The sequence below is a fragment of the Synchiropus splendidus genome, chromosome 1 (assembly GCF_027744825.2).
Source record: "Synchiropus splendidus isolate RoL2022-P1 chromosome 1, RoL_Sspl_1.0, whole genome shotgun sequence".
Classification (NCBI taxonomy): domain Eukaryota; kingdom Metazoa; phylum Chordata; class Actinopteri; order Syngnathiformes; family Callionymidae; genus Synchiropus; species Synchiropus splendidus.
In genome coordinates, this window is record NC_071334.1 from 1,474,825 (window position 1) to 1,496,464 (window position 21,640).

The following is a 21,640-nucleotide window of genomic DNA, read 5'->3' on the forward strand; positions in this document are numbered from 1 at the left end:
CGGGGCAGCGAGGAGAAGGCGTCCTTTCAGACAGACAAGCTCGAAGCCGGAAGATTAATCACTGGGATGCAAAGCAGAGCAGCCGCAGAGACCTGACGACTGAAACCAGTCTGTTGACGGTGAGAGGGAGGAGACGTACTGGACCCAGAAGCAGCAGGGGCAGTAACAAGCTCATCTGGAACACTGTTGGCTTTATGTGTAGATGATAACTGGACGGTGTTTCCTGGTCTCACTTGACCTTCTGAGCTCACATAAGTCCTGAATCGTAGATCAGCTTCATAGCCCCCATCATACCACACGAGTCCTGCTTCATACCACACGAGTCCTGCTTCATACCACACGAGTCCTGCTTCATACCCCACGAGCCCTGCTTCATACCACACGAGTCCTGCTTCATACCACACGAGTCCTGCTTCATACCCCACGAGCCCTGCTTCATACCACACGAGTCCTGCTTCATACCCCACGAGTCCTGCTTCATACCACACGAGTCCTGCGTCATATCCCACAAGTCCTGCTTCATACCACACGAGTCCTGCTTCATACCCCACGAGTCCTGCTTCATACCCCACGAGCCCTGCTTCATACCACACGAGTCCTGCTTCATACCCCACGAGTCCTGCTTCATACCACACGAGTCCTGCTTCATACCACACGAGTCCTGCGTCATATCCCACAAGTCCTGCTTCAAACCACACGAGTCCTGCTTCATACCACACGAGTCCTGCGTCATATCCCACGAGTCCTGCTTCATACCACACGAGTCCTGCTTCATACCACACGAGTCCTGCGCCATATCCCACGAGTCCTGCTTCATACCACACGAGTCCTGCGCCATATCCCACGAGTCCTGCTTCATACCACACGAGTCCTGCTTCATACCAAACGAGTCCTGCTTCATACCACACGAGTCCTGCTTCATACCACACGAGTCCTGCGTCATATCCCACAAGTCCTGCTTCATACCACACGAGTCCTGCTTCATACCACACGAGTCCTGCGTCATATCCCACGAGTCCTGCTTCATACCACACGAGTCCTGCGTCATATCCCACAAGTCCTGCTTCATACCACACGAGTCCTGCTTCATACCACACGAGTCCTGCGTCATACCCCACGAGTCCTGCGTCATATCCCACGAGTCCTGCTTCATACCCCACGAGTCCTGCGTCATATCCCACGAGTCCTGCTTCATACCACACGAGTCCTGCGTCATACCCCACGAGTCCTGCTTCATACCACACGAGTCCTGCGTCATACCACACAAGTCCTGCTTCATACCACATGAGTCCTGCTTCATACCACACAAGTCCTGCTTCATACCCCATGAGTCCTGCTTCATACCACACAAGTCCTGCTTCATACCCCACGAGTCCTGCGTCATACCACACAAGTCCTGCTTCATACCACACAAGTCCTGCTTCATACCCCACGAGTCCTGCTTCATACCACACGAGTCCTGCTTCATACCAAACAAGTCCTGCTTCATACCCCACGAGTCCTGCGTCATACCAAACAAGTCCTGCTTCATACCCCACGAGTCCTGCGTCATACCATACCCCACACTTTTCCCACAGACAGCCAGGAAACAGATCAGCATGTGATGCGATTTTAAAAAAGACAAGAAAAAAAAACGCTGAATGCTGGAGCGACAGACCCAAAACAAGTCTCATTCCGAGTGCCAGTGGGGTGGAAAACATGGTGCGGAGAAGCCACACAGATTTGCGCGTGTCTGCACATCAACAGGGATCAAAGGCGCTGGAGTCGCAGTGCCAAACGGACTCGCAGAAGAGCGATTATTCTGCGCGCGTGTTCCTTCTCTGCTTTCTCTCCGGCCTCGGCTGTCCGGCTGCTGACACACTCCAGAGCAGGCTCCAGCTTTCATGTGGTCCAGGGTTTAATAGCCTTCACTGATAATTTCAATGAAACACTTCCTCGGGCCAGAGCCGCCGCCTGCCTGTAATCTACAGCTAATTACACTGATCTGAGGTCTGGCCGCCGTCACGCGGCCGCAGGAGCCCCCCACGGCTGTCAGTCAAACTGGCAATTCAGCAGTCTGCCGGTGAGTTAATCGCTAACGTCAACTATGACGGGCGGGTGCAGGGGCGGGGTGCACGAGTCCAGAGTGACGGGAGTGTTCAATGTGAGGCAGCTACTTTCAGAGTACAAGAGGAGAGAAAAGAGGAGCGAATAGTTTGAGAAAAAAAACAACTAGTATGCATGACACGGCCCCTCAGCCTGAGTTTCCCTCCACACAGCTGACCTCTTGACCCTGGTTTTAGAGCCTTTGTCTCGGTACTCACCGCGATGATGTCCAGCGTGTTGTCACAGACTCTGCGGATGGCTGCATTGCTGTCGTGCATCAGGTCGATGAGGTAAGCAGGAGCCTCTGCAGCTGTGACTCAAGGAAAAGGGCGTGACTCGAGCAGGATCTGACCTCCTGGCTCCCCGGGGTGATAGGGACTGAACCACCTGGCCTGCCAAACTTTGTCTCCTGACCTGAGCTGTCCCATTCAATACTCATTCTGATCTTCAGTGTCTTCCTCTCTGACACCTGAGAAAGCAAAAACCCTTGAACCCAGTCCAAGTCCTGCTGACGTCACCCTCCTCTCACCTGCAGCACACCTCATCTCTGCCTCACTGCCCTCATGCATGTTCTACACCAGCCTCACAACAAGGCCCTGGAGCTGGGACAGAAGAAAGGATACGCGTGTCTTTGATGATGACATCTCTGGTGGCTTCGTGAAAAACCATCTGGTAGAAAACGTAGACGATCTGACATACGAACTCGTCGTCCTCCTGCCGGGCTGGAGAAGGAACATCAGCATCAGGTTGTGTGTGATAAAATGGCCAGAAGCGCCTCACCATTGAGCAGCTCGATAAGAGCAGGGATGATGCCGGACTTGGCCAACAAGGCCGCGCACGAGTCGTCCAAGGACACGGTGCCGATCATGATCACCACCTCCAGAACCAGATCGTCTTCAGCAGAACCTGCGACACAGAAGCAGAGAATGGTGGGAAGGAGACCACTGTGAAGACATGCAGCCACACGATAACAAGTGCACACCTGGCTTGAGCCGCTCCTTCAGGTAGGGCACCAGCTTGTACTCCTTCAGCACCAGCTCCCAGTCCAGGTTGGGGAAGGTGAGGTTCGCCAGCGTGCCAAGACACTCAATCACAAACTCCTCTGGGTCGGACTCGCCGATCTGAGCGGCCAGATCCCCGACGTGGTCCTGAGGGACAACCTCAGTGAGATTCTCTGACACACAACTGTGGCGAGGGACATGAAAACCTTCATCCAACATGCCAATGACAGGTCCGAGCCACTTCGTCTCTCAGAGAGTCGTCCCCAGGTGTTGGACTCTCTATGCATCACACCCTGGTCAGTGACTGGGTTTGTTAGTAATGAATGACACACAACTCAACTTCCTGTACAAACCCAGTCACACAATGACCAGATTTCAGTGACTCTGTAAACTACCAGCATCATATGACTCAATGGACTGGAGTCATGACTCGAGTCACTCTCTAAACTGGAGTCACTGGCCTCACAGGGGCAGCAGCCTATGGTACGAGTCGGATCCGCCCCCCCTCTCCCAGGTCATATTTAGGCAGCACAAGTGGGTCGCCTGCTGCGGCCCTTCACATGAGGGCGGGTGGGTCACGTCGCACACTGACCAGGAACAGGCTCTTGGTGTCTCCACTGTGCTGAGAGAGGTTCCTGATCATCTTCATCACCAGCACGTCCTTCAGCTTCACGGCGCGTTTCATCAGCATCTGCAGGCCGTTACCTGGCAGGGGTGGACACAGTACCATGAAACACACTTCAGGTCAACAAGTGTGAAACGCTCATATTTTGGTGTGTTGACTATAAATATAAATGCATCCTGACATCAGTGATACTTATTTGTTTATTTGACATTGACCAGGACCATCTCTAATCTCACAGGTTCATTCAAACTTGGTTTCAGATCAGCAGGAGGACCATGTGACGGCTGAGTGATCAGAGGATTCCAAGTTAGAACCGGACCTACATTCCTCACTGCAAAAAAGTTTGTTCTCCAGTTGAGATCACATTGCTTTAGCGCCTTTCGAAGTCCTCTGACATTAACACCGTCAAATAAACAGAGTAATAACTGCCACACCGATCTAATCTAATCTGTGAGGCTTGTGACCGATGACGGTGAAGTGTCCAACCTCTCACCTTGACAGATGACCTGGGCGTTGCTCTCGTTCGCAGCCAGGTTGATGCACAGCGAGATAAGCTCCACGTCCATCTTCTCCTCGCCACTCTCAAACACCATCCTCATCAGCTGTGAGAACCAGAGGCATCATCTCAACATTCCCATCAGACAGTGTCAAGCTTTTACAAGCTCTGGTACTTCACTGAGACTCCAGTGGTTTTGTTTTCTCCAAATACATCGCGCTAACACAAGCGCCCAACTGAGTCACACAAGAGACCAAAACGTCAGATGGGCCTAACAGAACTCATGGACGCATGATCCCGCATCAAGGTTCCCATCGTTCAGCCAAGTCTCTGCTGTTTTTGGACATTTTCAGAACCTTTCTGACATCTATCATCTCCTCTTGCTACAAAACAACCTGTTGAACATTTATTCTTGAGAGGAAATTGTGAAGACTGGAACCAGTCAACTGACATAAAAAAAAATAAATAAAAAAAACAGCAAACAGCAAACAGCAAAAATGGACCTCCTTCGAGCAAGAACCGTGTTGGCCGATGGGCTGTAAAGTCTTCCACCCTTCAGTGACCGAACCAACCTGAGTGACCATCAACAACACCATCACCTTGTCGAATGAATTAATGCTTAGAATCTTTCATCATCAAGGAGAGTCTCCTGAGAACAAGTATTTATTTGTGTGTTGAGAGGCAAAGTTTGGGCGCTTGTCCTCCACCCCCTGATCTCCATCCATCTGTCCTTCTTTCCTGCACCGACTGAACGTTAAACAGGAAAGGAGGTGGCGGGGGTGGGGGTGAGGTTGTAGGTGAGCCGCCTCCCCAACGAGGACTCAGAAGACTGGTCGGACTGGGTTAGGTATCACATACCAGAGGCCCCGGACTCCAAATCAGCCCTGTCTAGACTCTCTGGCACCTGCCTCTGCTTCCTCACCACAGACAGCCCCCCTACCCCAACCCTCTCCGGGGCCCCCTTCAGGTCGCTCGTCAGACCCATGCAGGCCACCTTGACCCCACCGAACACAGAAGCGAAGGAAGAGGACTAAGGGGTGCGAGCGGATGAATGGTTCGGTCGAGTCAGACCACGCCTCGGCATCGTGGAAGGAAATGAAAGTGATCGAGAGTCTGGGATTAGGTCCACGTTGGGGCGTTTACATCTGGAAACACTCGTGAGAAGACAGATTCAGTCACACCTGTGCTTTGTGATGGCACCGGGGATGAGCTCAGCTCTTGTCTATGAAGAGCAGTTCAGCAGAGATGAAGGGAGGTGATGAAGAGAGTGCAGCAGGGTGGAGGAAGAGGATGATGAGGACATCAAGGTGTGACAGGAGGATGTTGGAGGCGGACTGAATGACTTCAAGTCCAAACATCACACTTTTAAATGATGAAACAAATTTGTATCTGACTTCGGAGATATGTTTTAGCTCTTCTGACGACCTTTGATCTTCGCTTTAGCAGAGCTGTAGTGAGACACTTCACCTTCAATTGTTTTACGTGTTCCTGTTTTCTCTGTCAGTGGTCGGCAACACAGTGAAAATGTGTTTCCAGTCAACCAGACAGTGGAGTTATTCAGAGGAGACTTTTTTTCTTTCTCAACAGTCGACCTATTTTCCTCAGCCTGCAGCCTTCCATGTCTCCTGCTTTTTAAGGAATTCCCGTTTCACTGTCCATAACTGGCAAACATCCATGATTGTTTATCTTTCTACAGTCAACACTTTTCATGTCGAAGATCTTGATGGATGCATTTGTTTATTGTTCCTCCACTCACTCCTGACTCGCTTTAATACAACCTGAATCTCAGCTAAACCTTTGATCTTGGCCGCTCGACTGGTCCAGTCCTCCTTATACTCTCGTCACTTGCCATTTCCGACCCAAATGTGATTTTTCAGATCTGCTTGCCTCCAAAACAAAGAGGCCTGTGCTCCAAAAGAGCCTTGTCACTCTCCCAGAAGTGGCGCTCTGACAAGGGAAAATATTAATATGAAAGAGTGGCGCCCCGTCAGGAGGGTGAGTGGGAGGAGACAGAGTGGCCCTAGGGGCGAGGTCAGAGGTCACATCCTGGTCATGCTGCTAGTCAGGGTCTCTCCTGCCATGAGGGGTTCACATCTGGCCGGCGTTTACACCCAAACCTGACAAACAAACACCACACGGTCTCAGCCAATGGCAGACACGGCACGGACTGCCGACCGGGTCAGCTCAATCAGCCGGCGACAAAACCTCCAAACTATGTTTTGATGGAGGTGAGAGATCAAGCCAGAGGCGACGCAGGAGACCTTCAGAGACCTTTGATTTCTGATGCGCTTCGACTCTAATGAAGGAAGAACCCTGGCTCGGGGGCCGCATTCGGCCCTCATGAGGTCCGAGTGAAGGTGAGAGGAAAGGTCTTGTGTTCAGGATCTTCTTCAAGTTCCAGTGTTGCATTAAAGTTTGTTTTCACAAATGTATTCGCCATTTAAAAACATTCCAAGTAGCGCTGGATGATTAGTCGGAAAACTTCCGGCTCATCACCCTGTTAATCGACTGGACACACCCCCCTGAAGCGAGCTCCTGTGACTTTTAAACAAGACCTCTAGGGGGCAGTCACACCCTCTCCCTCGCAGGCAGGAACGCCAGTGATGGTGTGCGTCTGTCGGCCGGGCGTACCTGCGGAATGCAGTCGGTGTCGGCGAACACGGACTTGAATCTGTCGTCCATGCTGATGTGGTACAGGACGCACATGCTGAGCTGTCGCTGCTCTTCGTCAGCTGCAACACAAACAGAAGCAGGAAGTGGGCGCATGAATGAGCACTTGTTGCTGAAACGCTCTGCGGGATGCCAATCAACAAATCAGCCTGGGGGGTGGGAGGCTGGCGGAGGTGGCACGTTTCAAACATGTTCCTGGAAGCTTATGCAGTGGCGTGGTGGGCAGCAGACTTTCAACGGGACCCCATATCTTCATGCCCTCGTGGCCCCCAGCCATGCAGTTCTCTGCGACGGCACGTAGTTAGGGACAACAGTGTTGTGATAATGTTCCTCATCAGAGTAGGTCTTCTGTGGTGGCCCACGCAGCAACAGTGGAGTCATGCTCTGCACCTTGCTGGACTGAGCTGAATGGCTTGAGACCAACGTAGAACAACAGGGCGGTTGGGTGAGGTTCTCCCGTCACCATGGAGACAGAAGAACCACAGAGGTCAGACTCAGCTCTGCTGGGTTCAGGATGGAGTTTTTGAGACGGTTCTGTTCATGTCATGTGAGGCGTCAGTGGAACGCCCCTCCCTACATCGACCCTGTGACCAGTCCACTTGAGTGTAGTGACGCTGCCCTCCACTCACACACACTTCGATGTCCTGTAACCTCTCCTCCACCTGGAAGACTGACCCTCACACAGTTTATGATTCCATGAGCAACACAAGACACAGCTCAGCTGTGCCTCCAGAGGACATCCAGACTGTCCAACCGCAGTGGAGTGTGCAACTGATCTGGAGCAGCCAACCAGAGAGCAGCTGCTGGGTCATTGGACGCCAGCTTGATTCCTCAGCTAGCCTTTGTTGAAGGTTTCATATGGAAGCGAATGATGACGACTATCTCAAGTCAAACCCATGGGCTGGATGCTCAATCTCAGAGTGATGGCGTAGCAGAGATGAAACGCCGGAGCTGGCCGTGTCAGTGTTGGAGAGAATCAGGTTATTAGCAGCAGCAGAGAGCGCTGGGACAGATTGAGTGCTAGCCTGTCAGCGTGGCGGGGACATTTATGAGCCTGACCCCTGCACAGAAGAGGCCTGAGGGGAGGCGGCTGCCCAGGAGAACTAATAGAGTTCAGAGCCCAGATTGACCTGCAGGACATTTCATTAAGAGAAGTGTTAAGAGAGAGGCTCCGTGCTCAAAGCACTGACAGACCTCCAGGAATGCCCAGCGGCCTCTCTGTGCAGGCCAGTTAAAACGGGTCCCAGCTCGGGCTCGGGCAGCCTTATCAGGAGGATTAGAACCAGATGTTGCCGCTGGAATCACAGGCCGAAAGGAGACGGCTTCTCGCTGTAATTGGGAAAACAGGAGGAAGCATCAATTTTACTGCCTTCAATAAGTTGGAGCTGGCTGCCGCTCTGGACCTTCCGACTCCTCAGTCAGCGATCGCCCCACATGTGGGGCTTGTTAGCAAGCCGATAGCTTGGGAGGCACATGCAGAGGTCCGGGGGAAGCGCTCAGGCCGGGAGCACGAAGGCAGCGGACCCATGAAACCAATTACACCCCAGACTCATTTAGAAGCGTATTAAAGTCACACGAGGCGTCGCAGCCCAGTCTGCACCTCCCTGCTGTCGCACAGTCCACACCGTCGGGTTCACCAGCTCACAGTCCGACCCAAGCGATGGCAGGATGGATGAAGTGGGGCTCGAGCCCCGAACCACTTTCATCTTATCGTCTGGTGACCTGAGAGGTCCGGCACGCCGGGGCAAGTGACGGCCTCCTCACACTCCTCTTTCTTTGGAGATAAGTCCTCCAGCAGTCAGCGCATGATTAATGGGGCCGCTGCTCATCACACACTCCTGCTAACTCCCGGATACCAGGCCATGTCACAGCTGCGCGCCGCCGCCATATTTCAGCGGGTCGTTATATTGCACCCCCCACTCCCCTCTTACTCTCTGAAGACCCCCTTCACCTCTCTGGCATGCTGCTACAAAAACAACATTTGTGCAGAGGCTGCGGCGTGTTGTTCTAGCAAATACGAGATATTAATTATGGACCGTTACCCGAGCTTCCCCGGAGACGCTTCAAAAAGACGTCAAACCTGGTGCTCTCAGCCCGTCGCTTCCATGACTGTGGGAGTCTAAAATGCTGCACCTGCACGCCACCTCCACACCGGCCGGCCCTTATCTGGACCACAGTTAGAAGCCATTCACTAAAGTGAATCGGATGTTTACAGCCCTAACAAAAGCACCAAGCAACCGTGGACAGCGAGGCCTGGACGGCTCATGTGCCATGGACACAGCCTGGTTTGTTTGTGTTCGCATCTCAGAACCCAGACTTCAGAGTTGTCTCAAGACAGACTGCAGCGTGAAAGGCCCCTCAGTAAACTGCACTGCTTCCAGGACCTTCCAAGGACATTTTGGGGACAAAACATTCACCGTTACTAACAAGACTGGAAAGATTTCCCCTTTGGGCTCAATGTTTCATTTTGTTAAGAGACTTTATTTTTTTACTCCCAGTGAATTTTCTTTTGCTGCGATGAGGTTGAAATTTTCTTGGGGGTTGTTCCTGAAGTTTCATTTAGGACGAGACCATGGGAGCCAGAACTCCACTGGGAGAAGGAAGAAAGAGCTGAGCAAGACGAAGGCCACCAGTGACCCAAAGGCTGTGTCCCATTCCTACCCCTAACAGTAGCACGTGGTTTTGAGCGCCCTCCACTATGAAGCGCCCTCCGATGACCAAGTGAAGTGATTGACGTCCCTCAGAATTGGGACAACACTTGACGTCAACGGAGAAGAAATGAGTGGAGCCCAAGCCGACTAGGCTGCTATGTTGCGGTGATAGATCTGTAAGAGGTGCTAGGATGCTAACCTGGTTAACCTGGATGCTGGCCCACTGTTGTTTGTTCAGAAGAAATAAAAACATACTGTTGTACATACATTGTGTATTGTTCATGTTGTCGAACACGGACGACCATTAACTAACGTGTGATACCGGAGAAACAGACAGATCAACAAACAGAAGAATAGTCCTGGCTACTAACGTGTCCCTGTTGTCCTGTCCAACATTGTTTTGAAATAAAGTCCTTTGGTCTACTGGAAATCTATCCACACTTCATATTCCCACTTGGTTCACATGACGTGCAGAGCCCAGTGTTAGGCTGAGAAATGGGAGATGGCCCTTCAGTTTTCTCTGGATGGAGTCTCAGAGTGAGAAGCGCAGTCATTCAGGGGAGAGTACAACTTCTCTACCTCCAAGAAATGACAGCTGGGTTGTTCAACATCCAGGAGGCCCCAGGGCAGACCCCGGGAAGATGATGTCTGGAACTCTCTGCCAACACCACGGCCCCCATGACCTGATTCCTCTGACTCACAGATTTCACACGTGGCATGGACTCGCTCCTAAATAAGTTTCATAAATGACCCTCAAAATAGATTCAGTGGCGATAATAATAAATAATAATAAATAAATAATAAATAAATAATAAACCCAGAGATGAACACACGATGATCACGTCCGTCAGGCACACACACATACGTACGTACACACACACACACACACACACAGTGATTACCGAGCAGAAACGAGAGTTTGGGCACCAGCCCGGCCTGCACCATCTGGCCGCGCAGCTCCGTGTCGAACGACAGGTTGAGCAGCAGTCGCAGCGTGGTGCTCTGGAGGTTCTCGTGCTGGCCAGGAATCAGCCGGGACAGCTTCTGCACCGCGGACATCTCCGCCTGTGGATGAGACACCCAAGCATTAGGACACGGACCAAAACCAGACCCAGACCTTGTCACAAGGTGGAATTTCAGGAACACAAGTCAGTTTTATTTCATGCCACTGTCGTCTCATGTTATTCTTTGCAACTGGGAAGTTAAATTCTTCAGTATCATGTTGCACCTCAGCTGAACTGTCTCAATATCTTCACATCATTCTGGCCTTTCAGTTGACATTCATGATGTTCAAAAGTGGCTTCTTCACTGAGATGTACTGAGGAATCTCGTTTCAATCGATTGTTTAACTTCTTGCTTTTAGGTTTAAGCATTAATAAAACAGCATCATCACCACTCTGACCGAGGACCAAAGGTCCAAAATAGGTCAAGTTCAAGACGAAAGGAAGTGTCTCAACACGACATGACTGTTCTAAAGCTGAAACGGAGTTACAGCATGCACCGACAGGGGGAGCCAAATAGCCAAAACATCCGCTTGTTTATTTTCTTTTTGCTTGTGGAAGCTGTTTTTTGCTCCTCTCACTGTCACTGATGTGCAATGACTACATGCTGGCCACGGCGAGACACAACCCTCCAGCCACGGTGCGCTCATTTGGTTCCAGCCCATTGCCAAAGAAGAACGGGTGAACACAGTGAATCCCAGAAACAAGCTGGAAAACCAGTCAACATTTCCCACACCCCACCTCTGAGCAAAAGGCGTGAGGCCACTTGAATGGTGACCCCGAAGGTGACCTTGAGACTGGCAAGTGCTGCCACCATCATTATGCAAGGTGTGTACGGGTGCTGCATGGAGAGGGGTCCACAGGTCACCACCATTGAAACACGACTGACCCTGGAACCCTTCAATGGAAGAGATACCGCCCCCACGTTTGTCACTTGGGCGCCCTAAAAAACAACACTCATTTTAGCGACCGCAGGACACGCTACGCACGAGTGGTGATCTTCAATGATGCATTACATTAACTTGAATCAGCCTGTTCAGCTGTCAGTCAGTGAGTGTCTGGAAGGTGATGTTGCCCATGAGGCCATGCAAGTGTGATCAGGAATCATGTTTTATTAAGGTGAGGGGACAGTCATGTGATCGCAGGGAGACAGTCTTGTTCCAGCTGAAAGACCTGCCTCATCATTCTTAGACAAGTCTTGAGAAGCATGAAAGCTGAAGGAGGCACTTTAGGTCACACGTCACCGTCCATTTCCTCTTTGCTCCCGAGTCCACACAGTGATGGCGGAGCTGTTCCCAAGTGGAGAATCAACTTCACATCCATCAGATCAATGAGGTTATGGTCCCTTCAGGAAGAGCTGGTGAGACACAAAGGTTCCCACACTGTTGTCTACTTCAGGTTCACAAACGTGCACTTGGACCTGAGCCAAACATTGACTCCAGCATGGAGAGGCTGAGTGAAGGAGGTCTGGACTCTGTGGAGGAGGGTCATGGTGTCAGTGACGCTGTAGAAGGAGAGGAGCCCTGCAGAGTGATCCAGGTACACGCCCACTCTGGAGGAGGGAACACTGGAGACTTTCACTCTGAAGCTGTCATGTGTAAAAGAATAACCATAGTTGTCACAATATAAACACCAGGATCTGTCATTATGTCCAAAATAACTCATTCTTCCTGATCTGCTGATGTCCTTGTATGAAACAGCTACTGCTACTTCTCCGTTCCTCTCCACCTCCCAGAAACAACGCCCAGTCAGAGGCGCTTTACTCAGGACCTGGCAACAAGATTGATCAGTGAATCTGTCTGGATGTGGAGGAGGAGGAGGAGCTGGCGTTTGCACCATGTGTTTCACCGTCTTGCTTTTGTCAGACAACATCAGCATTAAGTGTGCAGTGTTGGGATCCATGGTGATGTCCACAGAGTATCTAAGGAACTCAGCTCTGGTCTTGGGCTCTGGAGCAAGCACCCGTGAGATGTTGGTCCAGGAGTCTCTCAGAAGGTCCTGGAGTCGGGCTCTGCTGGCGAACACGGCTGCTGCCACGTCCTCGTAGCAGACCTGAGGACGGACGTGGGTCCTGGAGGAGAGCATGTCTTCACTGACCTCTGACAGTGAGGACAAGTTCTGGAGAAAGACTGAGTGACTGTCGGTGAGTGACAGCTGCTGCCGCTCAGCAGCTTTCTTCTTCAGCTCAGTGATCTCCTGCTCCAGCTGCTGCTGAAGTCCTTGGACTCGACCTGCTTCTCTCTTCTGCAGGCATCTGATCAGCAGCTCCTCGTCAGACCTCATTCTCTGGAGATTCTGGATCAGCTGGTTGAGTGTCGCCTGACTGTCCTCCACTGCTTTATCCCCACACAGATTGATGTACTTTTCCTCCAGCTGAAGCAGCTTTACATCTTTCTCTCTCTCCTGGATCCTCTGCTGGATCCTTCCTTGACTCTGATCCACCTCTTTCTCCCGCTCTCTTCTCTCTGCTGCAGCCGTAACTGTGTCGTGGTCTTTGTGTTGGTCCTCAGGACAGAGATGACAGATCAACTGCTGATCAGTGCGACAGAACATCTTCTTCTCCTCATGGTATTGAGAGCAGATGATCTCCTGGAGCCGCTTGGATGGGTGGACCAGCTTGTGTCTTTTGAAGGCCGGAGCTTCTAGATGAGGCTGGAGGTGTTGCTCACAGTAAGAGACCACACACAGCAGACAGGACTTCAGGGCTTTCCGCTTCCTCCCAGTGCAGGCGTCACAGGCCACATCTTCAGCTCCAGCATAGCAGAGTTCAGGCTGACCAGTCTTGTTCAGCACCTCCACTATCTCTGCTAACACAGTGTTCTTCCGCAGGAGAGGCTTCGGTGTGAAGGTCTGTCTGCACTGAGGACATTTGTAGATGTTCCTTTCGCTCCAGGAACGTTCAATACAGGCCTTACAGAAGTTGTGTCCACAGAGAAGAGTGACTGGTTCCTTCAGGAGCTCCAGACAGATGGAACAGGAGAAGGATTCCCTCTGCAGATCAACTCTGGTCTTCTCCATGTCACTTGTGTCTGAATCAGTTCAGTCAGCGAGCTCATTTAAGCCCTGAGTCACGGCCCCACCCACACGGCGCCGGTCAATCATAATGAAAGTGAAATTGTTCTGCAGTGTTTCCCCTAAGTTCCCTGAAGTGCTGGAGCGGTGGGACCTAGCAATCGGTCGAGGTCAGCAATGGTGACCTTTGTAATTGTTAAAAAACATTTAAAACAGAGATGGGAAGGAATGGAAAATGTTTTAAATGAAATAAAAACCTTGTTAATAGTCAATGAACTGGACACATTGCTTAAGCATATGTTTAACTAAATACTAATGTATTATATTCTAAATATAAGTCTAGAATCCTCATATACAAGAAGACTGACACTGTTCCATCTTGCTGTTGAAGCCACACCACACAGTCGAGGACACTGGACAGCTACCAACTTGAAGCAACTTTTACAACTTTAGAAAAGGAGTGAGTGCATTGTACATCTGTCATTGTCCTCCTTAAAAGGCAGATTCCTCCTGGACTCTATCTGTTGATGGAAACGCGCCTTGTGCTGGGAGTTCCCAGGTGTTTCCCTGCATAGATGGACTCCCCCATACAGAGGGAATGCTGAGCGTACTTCCCCATGTTTGTCCAGTGAATCCTGTTGGTGTGTCTTGTTTATGGCTATTGTTTACGACAGCCAGCTTTAGTTGCAGTTTCAGTTTATTCTCTGCAGCACGAGTAGGAACGGCCTTGTTTTGCCATCATTAAGGAAGCAGAGAGTGAAACTAAAGTTGGTGCACTTTGCGAGACATTGTGACGTGTTCAGGGAAAATTCTGTGAGGAAAACACCTGGCGCAGCAGAATGTTGAAAACGGATGAAGAGTAAACGTTGATTCAATCTGGGGTCAATTCAGTTTCATGGAGGCTGTTGATGAAAACCTTGCATCCTTCAGTGCCGGGTCGGCGGGTCATGAAGCCTAACTAAATGTGGCGCTGCCACTCTGACATCACAGTGAGTTCCAGACTTGATGCACACCCAGCCGAGTCACGTGTTTTAGTGTGCAACTTCATGGGCAGCCTTGGTTCTAAAGATGAAAGAAACTCCCTGGTTTGAAACATTGCTCCTCATCAACAAGCTTCCTCAGCACCATCAAAGGGCTGGTGATGACCACGCAGCAGCAGAAGACCTGAGCCCATGGACAGATCCCAAACTGGTTAAACAAGGTCGCACATGTGGAGCCGTGGAGCGCACCAGAACCTTCAGGGCTGGATTGCTCAGAGATGACGGGGAGGAAGATGAGACAAGAGCTGTCCGAACGCGCTCTGACAGATGAGCTCAGATGGAGAGCAGGTGGGGCAGCGGGACATGAGCAGCTCTCAGACAGGTGCGCTTCAGGCTTCAACTTGCTCTGCTTTCATCTTCACCAGTTGAAAACAGAAGGAACCTCATGGTAGCACCTCCAACCGCCAGTACCAGCCGCCCTCCAACTTGACTCTGGAACTCTTTGGCCCAGCTGACAGCTCCAGATGTTCATCTCAAAACTCCTGTCTCCTCAAGCTCACATACTCCCTCTGACTGCTGTGACACTGACTTGTATTCTATTTTATTCTTTGTAAATGTTTGCATGTTATATACATTGTATTGCTATTGATTTATATATGTTATAATTCGAGATGCTCAGAAAGTGTTGCATTTGGTGCATTTTTTTCAGCTGAAAAGCCCCTCAAACTCATTCTCCAACTATGTGTTTTCATGGTCCCATGCTTCAACCAGATCAAGTATCAGTCTGGAATGGATCTGTCCAACACACACGCACGCACACGTGTTCACAGGGAGACATTTCCACTCACCATGTCGTTCTTGTTCTCCAGGAAGATGGAGAGCTTCTTGAGGAAGCAGACCACCAGCAGCAGCAGGTCCTCGTCCTGGCGCTCCAGCAGCTTCACCAGCATGTGGACAATGTTCTTGTTCCTCATCTTCAGCTCGGTGCGCGTGTCCTCGGCCAGGTTCAGCAGCAGACACAGACACACTGAAAGAGTCGGTCATGAGGTGAGTCAATATTGCTGCCAGTCTTCTGGTAATCAATGAATCAGCAGTATTTCCGATCATGAGTCAGCTGATTGTTAATGCATCGAGGAGTCCACTTATTCCAACAAACATCATCTCTTGAGCCAAAGTCTTCTCCCTCTTATCTGAGGTTGGGTCACTCGCTGAGCAGTTTTATTAACGTGAGAGGTTGTTAGCAAGACCAGCGATGCACTTTTGAAGTTGTGGTTTCATTGCTATTATTTTATTAGAGACATTTGAGTGTTATTTAAAATACAAAAAATAATAAAAATAATAACATTTCTTAACAATCAGGGATGCAATTCAGCCGAATCGGGGAAAAAAGGCAACATTTGTGTGTGAGGTGATCAAACACGGCACAGCGCAGCCCGAACCATGACTTTAGCTTCTAATCGACAACACAAAAATGTGTCACGGTGGTGAAATAAGACCGCTGATGAATTCTGGCAACCCACTGCCCCATTCTTGAAGTGCCAAGAAAAACCTTGCAACACAATCCTCCACTTCCAGCCGTGACAGCACTGACTCCGCGGCTGGAGACCCAGCAGCAGCGGTTAAACACGAGTGAATGATTTTGACTCTCCGACCTGTGTCTCACACGTTTCCTCTTTATTTGATCGTTTCTGTCTTGTCCATGCTGTGGAAGTATCGTCATGGCAACGCTACAGCGGCAAGTGTGATCCAAGTGTGGCAGAGCCAGAATGGAGCTATCTGGAGCCTATCATATAATGGGATATTGTGTTGTGTTTGTTCAAATCTTTCTTTGACAAACCTAAGTCAATATGTTCTCTTCTATTTGTGCAACATAAAACAAAGTAAAAAGTGTAACTACATAGGATATTTGGTATCATTCAGCTTCAGCATTTAACGTTTTCTTCAGCTACTGTCAGCTACAAGTACTGAGAACAAATGAAAGAATCATATTAAGAGACTGCACGTGTTGGTGTTGATACATTGTCATGAAATTAATTAAATTACTGAGTTACTTCAGCATAAACTTATTGTTGCAGGACCATTAGTTATGAAGAGGCCAGCTGGCGACAGTGAGAATGTCACCTCTGAGAAGCTGCTCTTGCTTCGCCAGAAGGCTCTGGTACTTTCTGAAGGACTTCTCATGCTCCCTCTTCAGGGTCTGGCTGCCGGGAGTTTCTGCACGTGAACAGGGTCAAGGGGCACAACTGGCCAGCGGTTCGACCCTCAGACAGTTTCTGCAGAGTCTCAAGGATATAGGCCTTCTTCTTCCTCTCCAGCTCGTCCTGCCAGAAGTCGTAGCGCCGCAGCTCGTGCTCGATGATGCTCATGCTCAGGGCGCCGACCTTGAAGTGAGTGACCAGGCCGTGGAACTGGGAGAAACTGCAACAGCGAGAGAGAGAGAGAGAGAGTGAAGCTGGGATCCAGCCGTCACTCACGCGCTCCCATCAGTCACCCCTGAAGTAGTTTGGAGAGAAAACTGTCAGAGTCAAAACCAGAGCTGTAATCAGGGAGACGTGAACAATTTCCCAATCTAAATAGCATAACATGGAGATGGAGACGGGCCAAAGAGGGATCCCATTTCAGCCCGGGACCTTCTGCCACAGCCCAAATCCGCTCTGACGGGCGTTTACATGTTATTGTAGCTCATTTTCAGGATTTCTGGCCCCAGAGAGGGAGGCAGGAGGAGAAGGAGAACAGGACCGCGCACGTCACTTCAGGTTCTGGAAACACACTTGATACATGAGCCGTGTCAGTCCCCAGAGCAGGCCACTTTTTATAAGACCTTTCCATGCTGCACCTGCTGGCAAGGACCAGCTCACCAGCTTCATGGAAAGGTTTGCCAGAAGCACCAGAGCACGTAGACTTCAGGACGTTATTTGATACAGTGGTGCTCCCAGAACGGGCCGGTCGGTTCTGATTTCACCTCTGCTCTTGCGGTCCCTCGAGACCTCCGACTAACTGTGCAGGGGGAAGAGCATCAGCTCAGCTTTTCAAAGAAGACAGAAATCCTTCGTGGCATTTCAAAAGCCAAAACAGCATGAACTTCACGAGCAACAATCCTACGCTAAGCTAAAATGGCTGCGTCCCAGCGTGATGGAGGCCTGTGCTCTGGGTGCTTTCCAGTTTACATTTACTTCCATCTTGTAAATCAGTCATTTTCCTTGTTCATCCTCAGTCTAAGGCAACATCCCTCCACACGAGGCGTTTGAGAATTGACAGAAGGTATGGCTAACTTCAAGCTACAGTCAGGACTTCCCACCACCAGTGGATCAGGACTTGGTGAGGAGTCACTTTCACAGTACTGTCAACAGGACAACGGGTTCTTCTTTAAGACTCCAAATCAGAGAAAATGTGTTGAACCATGATATTCAGTGATTTTAGGATAACATTTGAGAGAGATATTGGGAAGCGTTGTTTGCAGTGTGGAAGCAAATATGACTTTTTTTTATTCAAAACTTTTGTTTTCAAAGTTTTTGTTTTTAAGATTTTGTTTTCCTAACACTTTTTTTCAGGATAAATTTCATTTTCTTTTTATTGAAATATTTATTCCAATGATTTCCATTTTTTTTTCCCAAATTCAAAATATGGTTTGAAAATGTTTATCCCAGATATTTCAGTACTTTCTGTTTTTTAAGACTTTTTTTCTACAGATTTTTTAAAAATTATTTGACTTTAATTCATATTATTCCAAATGCCTGAGGGAAATCTAAACCGATTTTCAGCTTTAAAATAGCATTCAGATTCATATAGATTTATTTTCACTTTTAATTATTATTTTTAGCATGAATTCATTTATTTTTTTCCCTAATTCAATAACAATTGAAAAACTTTTCTAGTGAGACTCAAAGTGTCATTCCCCTCCACCTCTTGTCAATTCTTAGCTCCTCAGCTGCAGCATTACCTGGAGAAGCAGAAGAAGATGTAGACGATGGTGGTTGCCAGGTCCAGGCTCTGTTTCCAGTCCTCTCTCAGGACTCGGGCCAAAGCTCCCAGGGCAGTTTCTGACCACAGACACAGACACAAGTCCAGCTGCATTAAACGTGCGGAACACAAAGACTCACAAAAGTTCACAGCAACAGTCGGAGGTGAGAGGAAGTCACGCTGCAGCGCTGGGGGTTCAGGAGCACAGCTGCAGCTGGATTAGAAGGAAGAATGCAATGGAGTCGGACTGATGAGGGATCTTCACGGCGAGGACGTCCGTCTCATCTTTCCTCCACGACCCTGGACCGCGAGCACTCTGTTCTTATCTCGACTGATGCAGTGAGACAGACGGAGAGAGCTGAAGACACAGAGTGACGGAGACAAATGAAGCTTGGCCTGCTGTTGTCAGCTGGAGGGGTTGAGGGTTCCACGCTGTTGCAGAAGAAACGGCCACGAAAAGAGCAGAACCCAAGATGTTTTCTTTGAGGGATCGGATGATAGCTTGGATTCTTCCACTGGCGCCTCCAGGACGGGTGCGTGAGAAGAGGTTCGGGATCACACAACAAGAAGAGACAAGCTCTCAGCTCGAGCACTTTTCAAGAGGTCCATGAGTGCAGTAGCAGGACCATCAGGGTTACTGTTGCATCAGTGACATCATACCGTTCTGCAGCAGCTCCTCCAGGTTGTCAGGGTTCCGGGCGAGTTGCAGGATGAGCGTCGCTCCTCTGATCTTCTCCTGCACGTCCTCATACAGCAGCTCCACGTACTCGTCCACCTTGTTGATGTTGGCCTCTTCGTTGAGCTGGAGGACAATAGCAGAGTTTGTTCTGGACGACAGCAGAAGGGGTCAGGGCTCACCTCCACGCCAGCGTACGACGGCAGGTCCCATGGCGAGATGTGGCTCTTCTCTTCCTCACCTGTGGAAAGACCAAGCAGCCGATGAAGACATTCACTCCGGCGGGAAGCCGGGGCGCTCCTGCGTACCGTTGGGCTGCTTGCGGTTCTGGAGATAGAAGAGCAGCTGATCCACCTCGTGGATCTTTGACGGGTGAATTAACCGACATTCCTCCACCACCTTCCTCGCCAACGACAAGGTGTTGGTTTTTGCATTCAAGCTCTTCAGCCGGATGCTGCGAGGACAGAGACAGAGGCAGTCCAGGTGTTAGCAGAACCTCTTTCAGCAGACTAGCAGCAACAGGCAGGAGACCACGCTTACATTTTCTGACATTCTTTACGCTCGCCAATCACAGGATCTCCCTGCTCCCCGACTATAGTGGCCTCCACCTCATACTGGACCACCAGGGCTTTCTCTGTCGGGTGGACATCCAGGGTGCAGCCCTTCACTCTCCTGCAGGGTCAGAAGACTGGTGGTGAGGCTTCACGAAACACTGTCCTCATCATCAATGGCCACTAGATGGCACTCTCTGCTATAAAATCTCGGCAGTTAAAGAGCTACTTCATTTTTCACCCGAGGGCGCCACCTACTGAGCTCTGAAAATCATCAGCCCATCACTACAGAAGAGAGTTCCAAAGGTGAAATCAGGAGCAACACTGCCTCTAAAGACATAAATAAAACGATGAAGTATCAACAGACAAAGTGTAAAAATAAAACCAGCAACAGACAGCAATTCACAAGTACAGCACGACTCAAATATCTGGACTTGAGTTTTCCTTACTTAGTCCTTCCTAAGTGCAGCATGAAATGATTCACAACTAAAATGTGTTTTTCGACCTTTTCTAAGCCGCAGCTCACTTCATTGAGTGAAAAATTCCAGAGGCTCATAACCAACAAAGGAACCTTGGCCAAAGCACAACTGTGCTCAGTCAAGAGAAAAGCTGTTTTAGTTTGCTTTTAAAAAAAATGAAGCTACTGACACACACTGCAGAAACAAATTAAATGCCTGCAGAAATGGGCGGGCAACATTGCAAGATGGTTTATATACTCAAAATAACCACTTGGATTTCATCACAATCGCTTTCGCATGGTCTTATTCTCTAGTTTGGAGAGTTTCCAGACAAATCTTTCACATTCGCTCAGTCAACTTGCTTCACAACAACGATCAGTCTTTCTTATCACCTGGCCCTCTCTCGCCACCCAGCAGTTAAAAACCAGTGTATCACGAGCACATGTGACGTGAAACTTTGCACAACATTCTGACCGAAAACCCACATCAAACACTAATGAAGCATCCAGTGATGGAGCTTCACCAGGTGTTACTGGACGGCAGGTGCCATCAGCCCTGAAGCATCATCACCTTCTGTTCAAGGGTCACCATTATGGCGCATTCTGTGTTTACTGTGACAAATACAGAGACAACACACACACACACACCTGGAACTGGCCATTAGGAGGAATAATGAAGAGAAGAAGAATCGACAACATTTCACCTGCGATGGAATGTGTGTGCTGTTCCTGTTCAACTCCATGAATTAGAATGGTCCTTCAGGTGGCTCCAGGTTCCTCACATTTTGTGTTAATGTTCTCACTGCGATGGCCGCGTCAAAGCATTTTATTCGGTACAGACGGAGCTTAGTTCGCCTAAGTGAAGGGCCGACCCTGCCCTCATTTCTCAGAGGCAAAGAAAGGCATCGCTTTTAGACGTTTATATATATATAGAGCCGCAATATGGCGGATAAAAACACCAGTCGTGTCGTCGTGTTAAATGTTGGTCATTGTTTTGAGTCTTCGTGGACGCTGGTGCAGCAGGAGCTAACGTTAGCATCTTCAGCTTATGTTCGCCTTTTGCACCACAGTCTCGACTCTATCAGCGTGAATCCTTGATTCGTCACCACTCGGTTCGCTGCAGGTGATTTTAAAACCTCCATTGGGACGTTGTTTCACGGCGAAGCGGGAGAAAGCGAACATGGAGCTGGCGGTGTTTGTTAGCATCGATGCTAGCCACTTACCTCTTGAGGGAGCGAGCCTCTCCCGCCAGTGAACCGCTCATCTTCGACCGAAAACAGATCCCAGCATCAGAGTTTAGAGCATCCAGAAGATGCTGGCAGCAGCGGGGCGGATATTATCGACCTCCTCCGCTCGTTGCCATTGGTTACCAGGGCGGAGTCCGGGGAGTCGGCCCAGCGTCTGCCCGGCTACAGTGCTGCCACCTAGGGCCGCGGAGGAGGAAGCTTTTTCAGGTTTCATAATAGTTTCTTCCG

The 21,640-nt window shown here is 49.8% G+C and overlaps 2 protein-coding genes across 3 annotated transcripts in view; both read right to left on the reverse strand.

Moving 5' to 3' along the window:
• kifap3a (kinesin-associated protein 3a) overlaps window positions 1-21,569 on the reverse strand; it is a 26,953-nt gene extending 5,384 nt beyond the window's left edge. For both annotated transcript variants that reach the window (XM_053854519.1, XM_053854529.1), the window contains exons 1-17: window positions 21,389-21,569; window positions 19,698-19,829; window positions 19,466-19,611; window positions 19,340-19,398; window positions 19,142-19,283; window positions 18,462-18,561; window positions 16,815-16,939; window positions 16,643-16,741; window positions 15,370-15,548; window positions 10,431-10,593; window positions 6,839-6,939; window positions 4,205-4,313; window positions 3,679-3,791; window positions 3,068-3,233; window positions 2,866-2,991; window positions 2,709-2,807; window positions 2,304-2,389 (exon numbers count right to left, since the gene is read on the reverse strand). In XM_053854519.1, the coding sequence (XP_053710494.1) occupies window positions 2,304-2,389; window positions 2,709-2,807; window positions 2,866-2,991; window positions 3,068-3,233; window positions 3,679-3,791; window positions 4,205-4,313; window positions 6,839-6,939; window positions 10,431-10,593; window positions 15,370-15,548; window positions 16,643-16,741; window positions 16,815-16,939; window positions 18,462-18,561; window positions 19,142-19,283; window positions 19,340-19,398; window positions 19,466-19,611; window positions 19,698-19,829; window positions 21,389-21,429 (1,986 nt within the window). In that variant the 5' untranslated portion in view covers window positions 21,430-21,569. The remainder of the gene's footprint in view (window positions 1-2,303; window positions 2,390-2,708; window positions 2,808-2,865; window positions 2,992-3,067; window positions 3,234-3,678; window positions 3,792-4,204; window positions 4,314-6,838; window positions 6,940-10,430; window positions 10,594-15,369; window positions 15,549-16,642; window positions 16,742-16,814; window positions 16,940-18,461; window positions 18,562-19,141; window positions 19,284-19,339; window positions 19,399-19,465; window positions 19,612-19,697; window positions 19,830-21,388) is intronic.
• On the reverse strand, window positions 11,467-13,684 carry LOC128752884 (E3 ubiquitin/ISG15 ligase TRIM25-like). The gene has a single exon (XM_053854602.1). The coding sequence runs from the start codon at window positions 13,545-13,547 to the stop codon at window positions 11,919-11,921; it is 1,629 nt and encodes a 542-aa protein (XP_053710577.1). The 5' UTR covers window positions 13,548-13,684; the 3' UTR covers window positions 11,467-11,918.
• Window positions 21,570-21,640: the final 71 nt, after the last annotated feature.

Coding starts and splice junctions, on each gene's coding strand:
- LOC128752884 (XM_053854602.1), bottom strand. CDS start 13,547: ATGGAGAAGACCAGAGTTGATCTGCAGAGGGAATCCTTCTCCTGTTCC.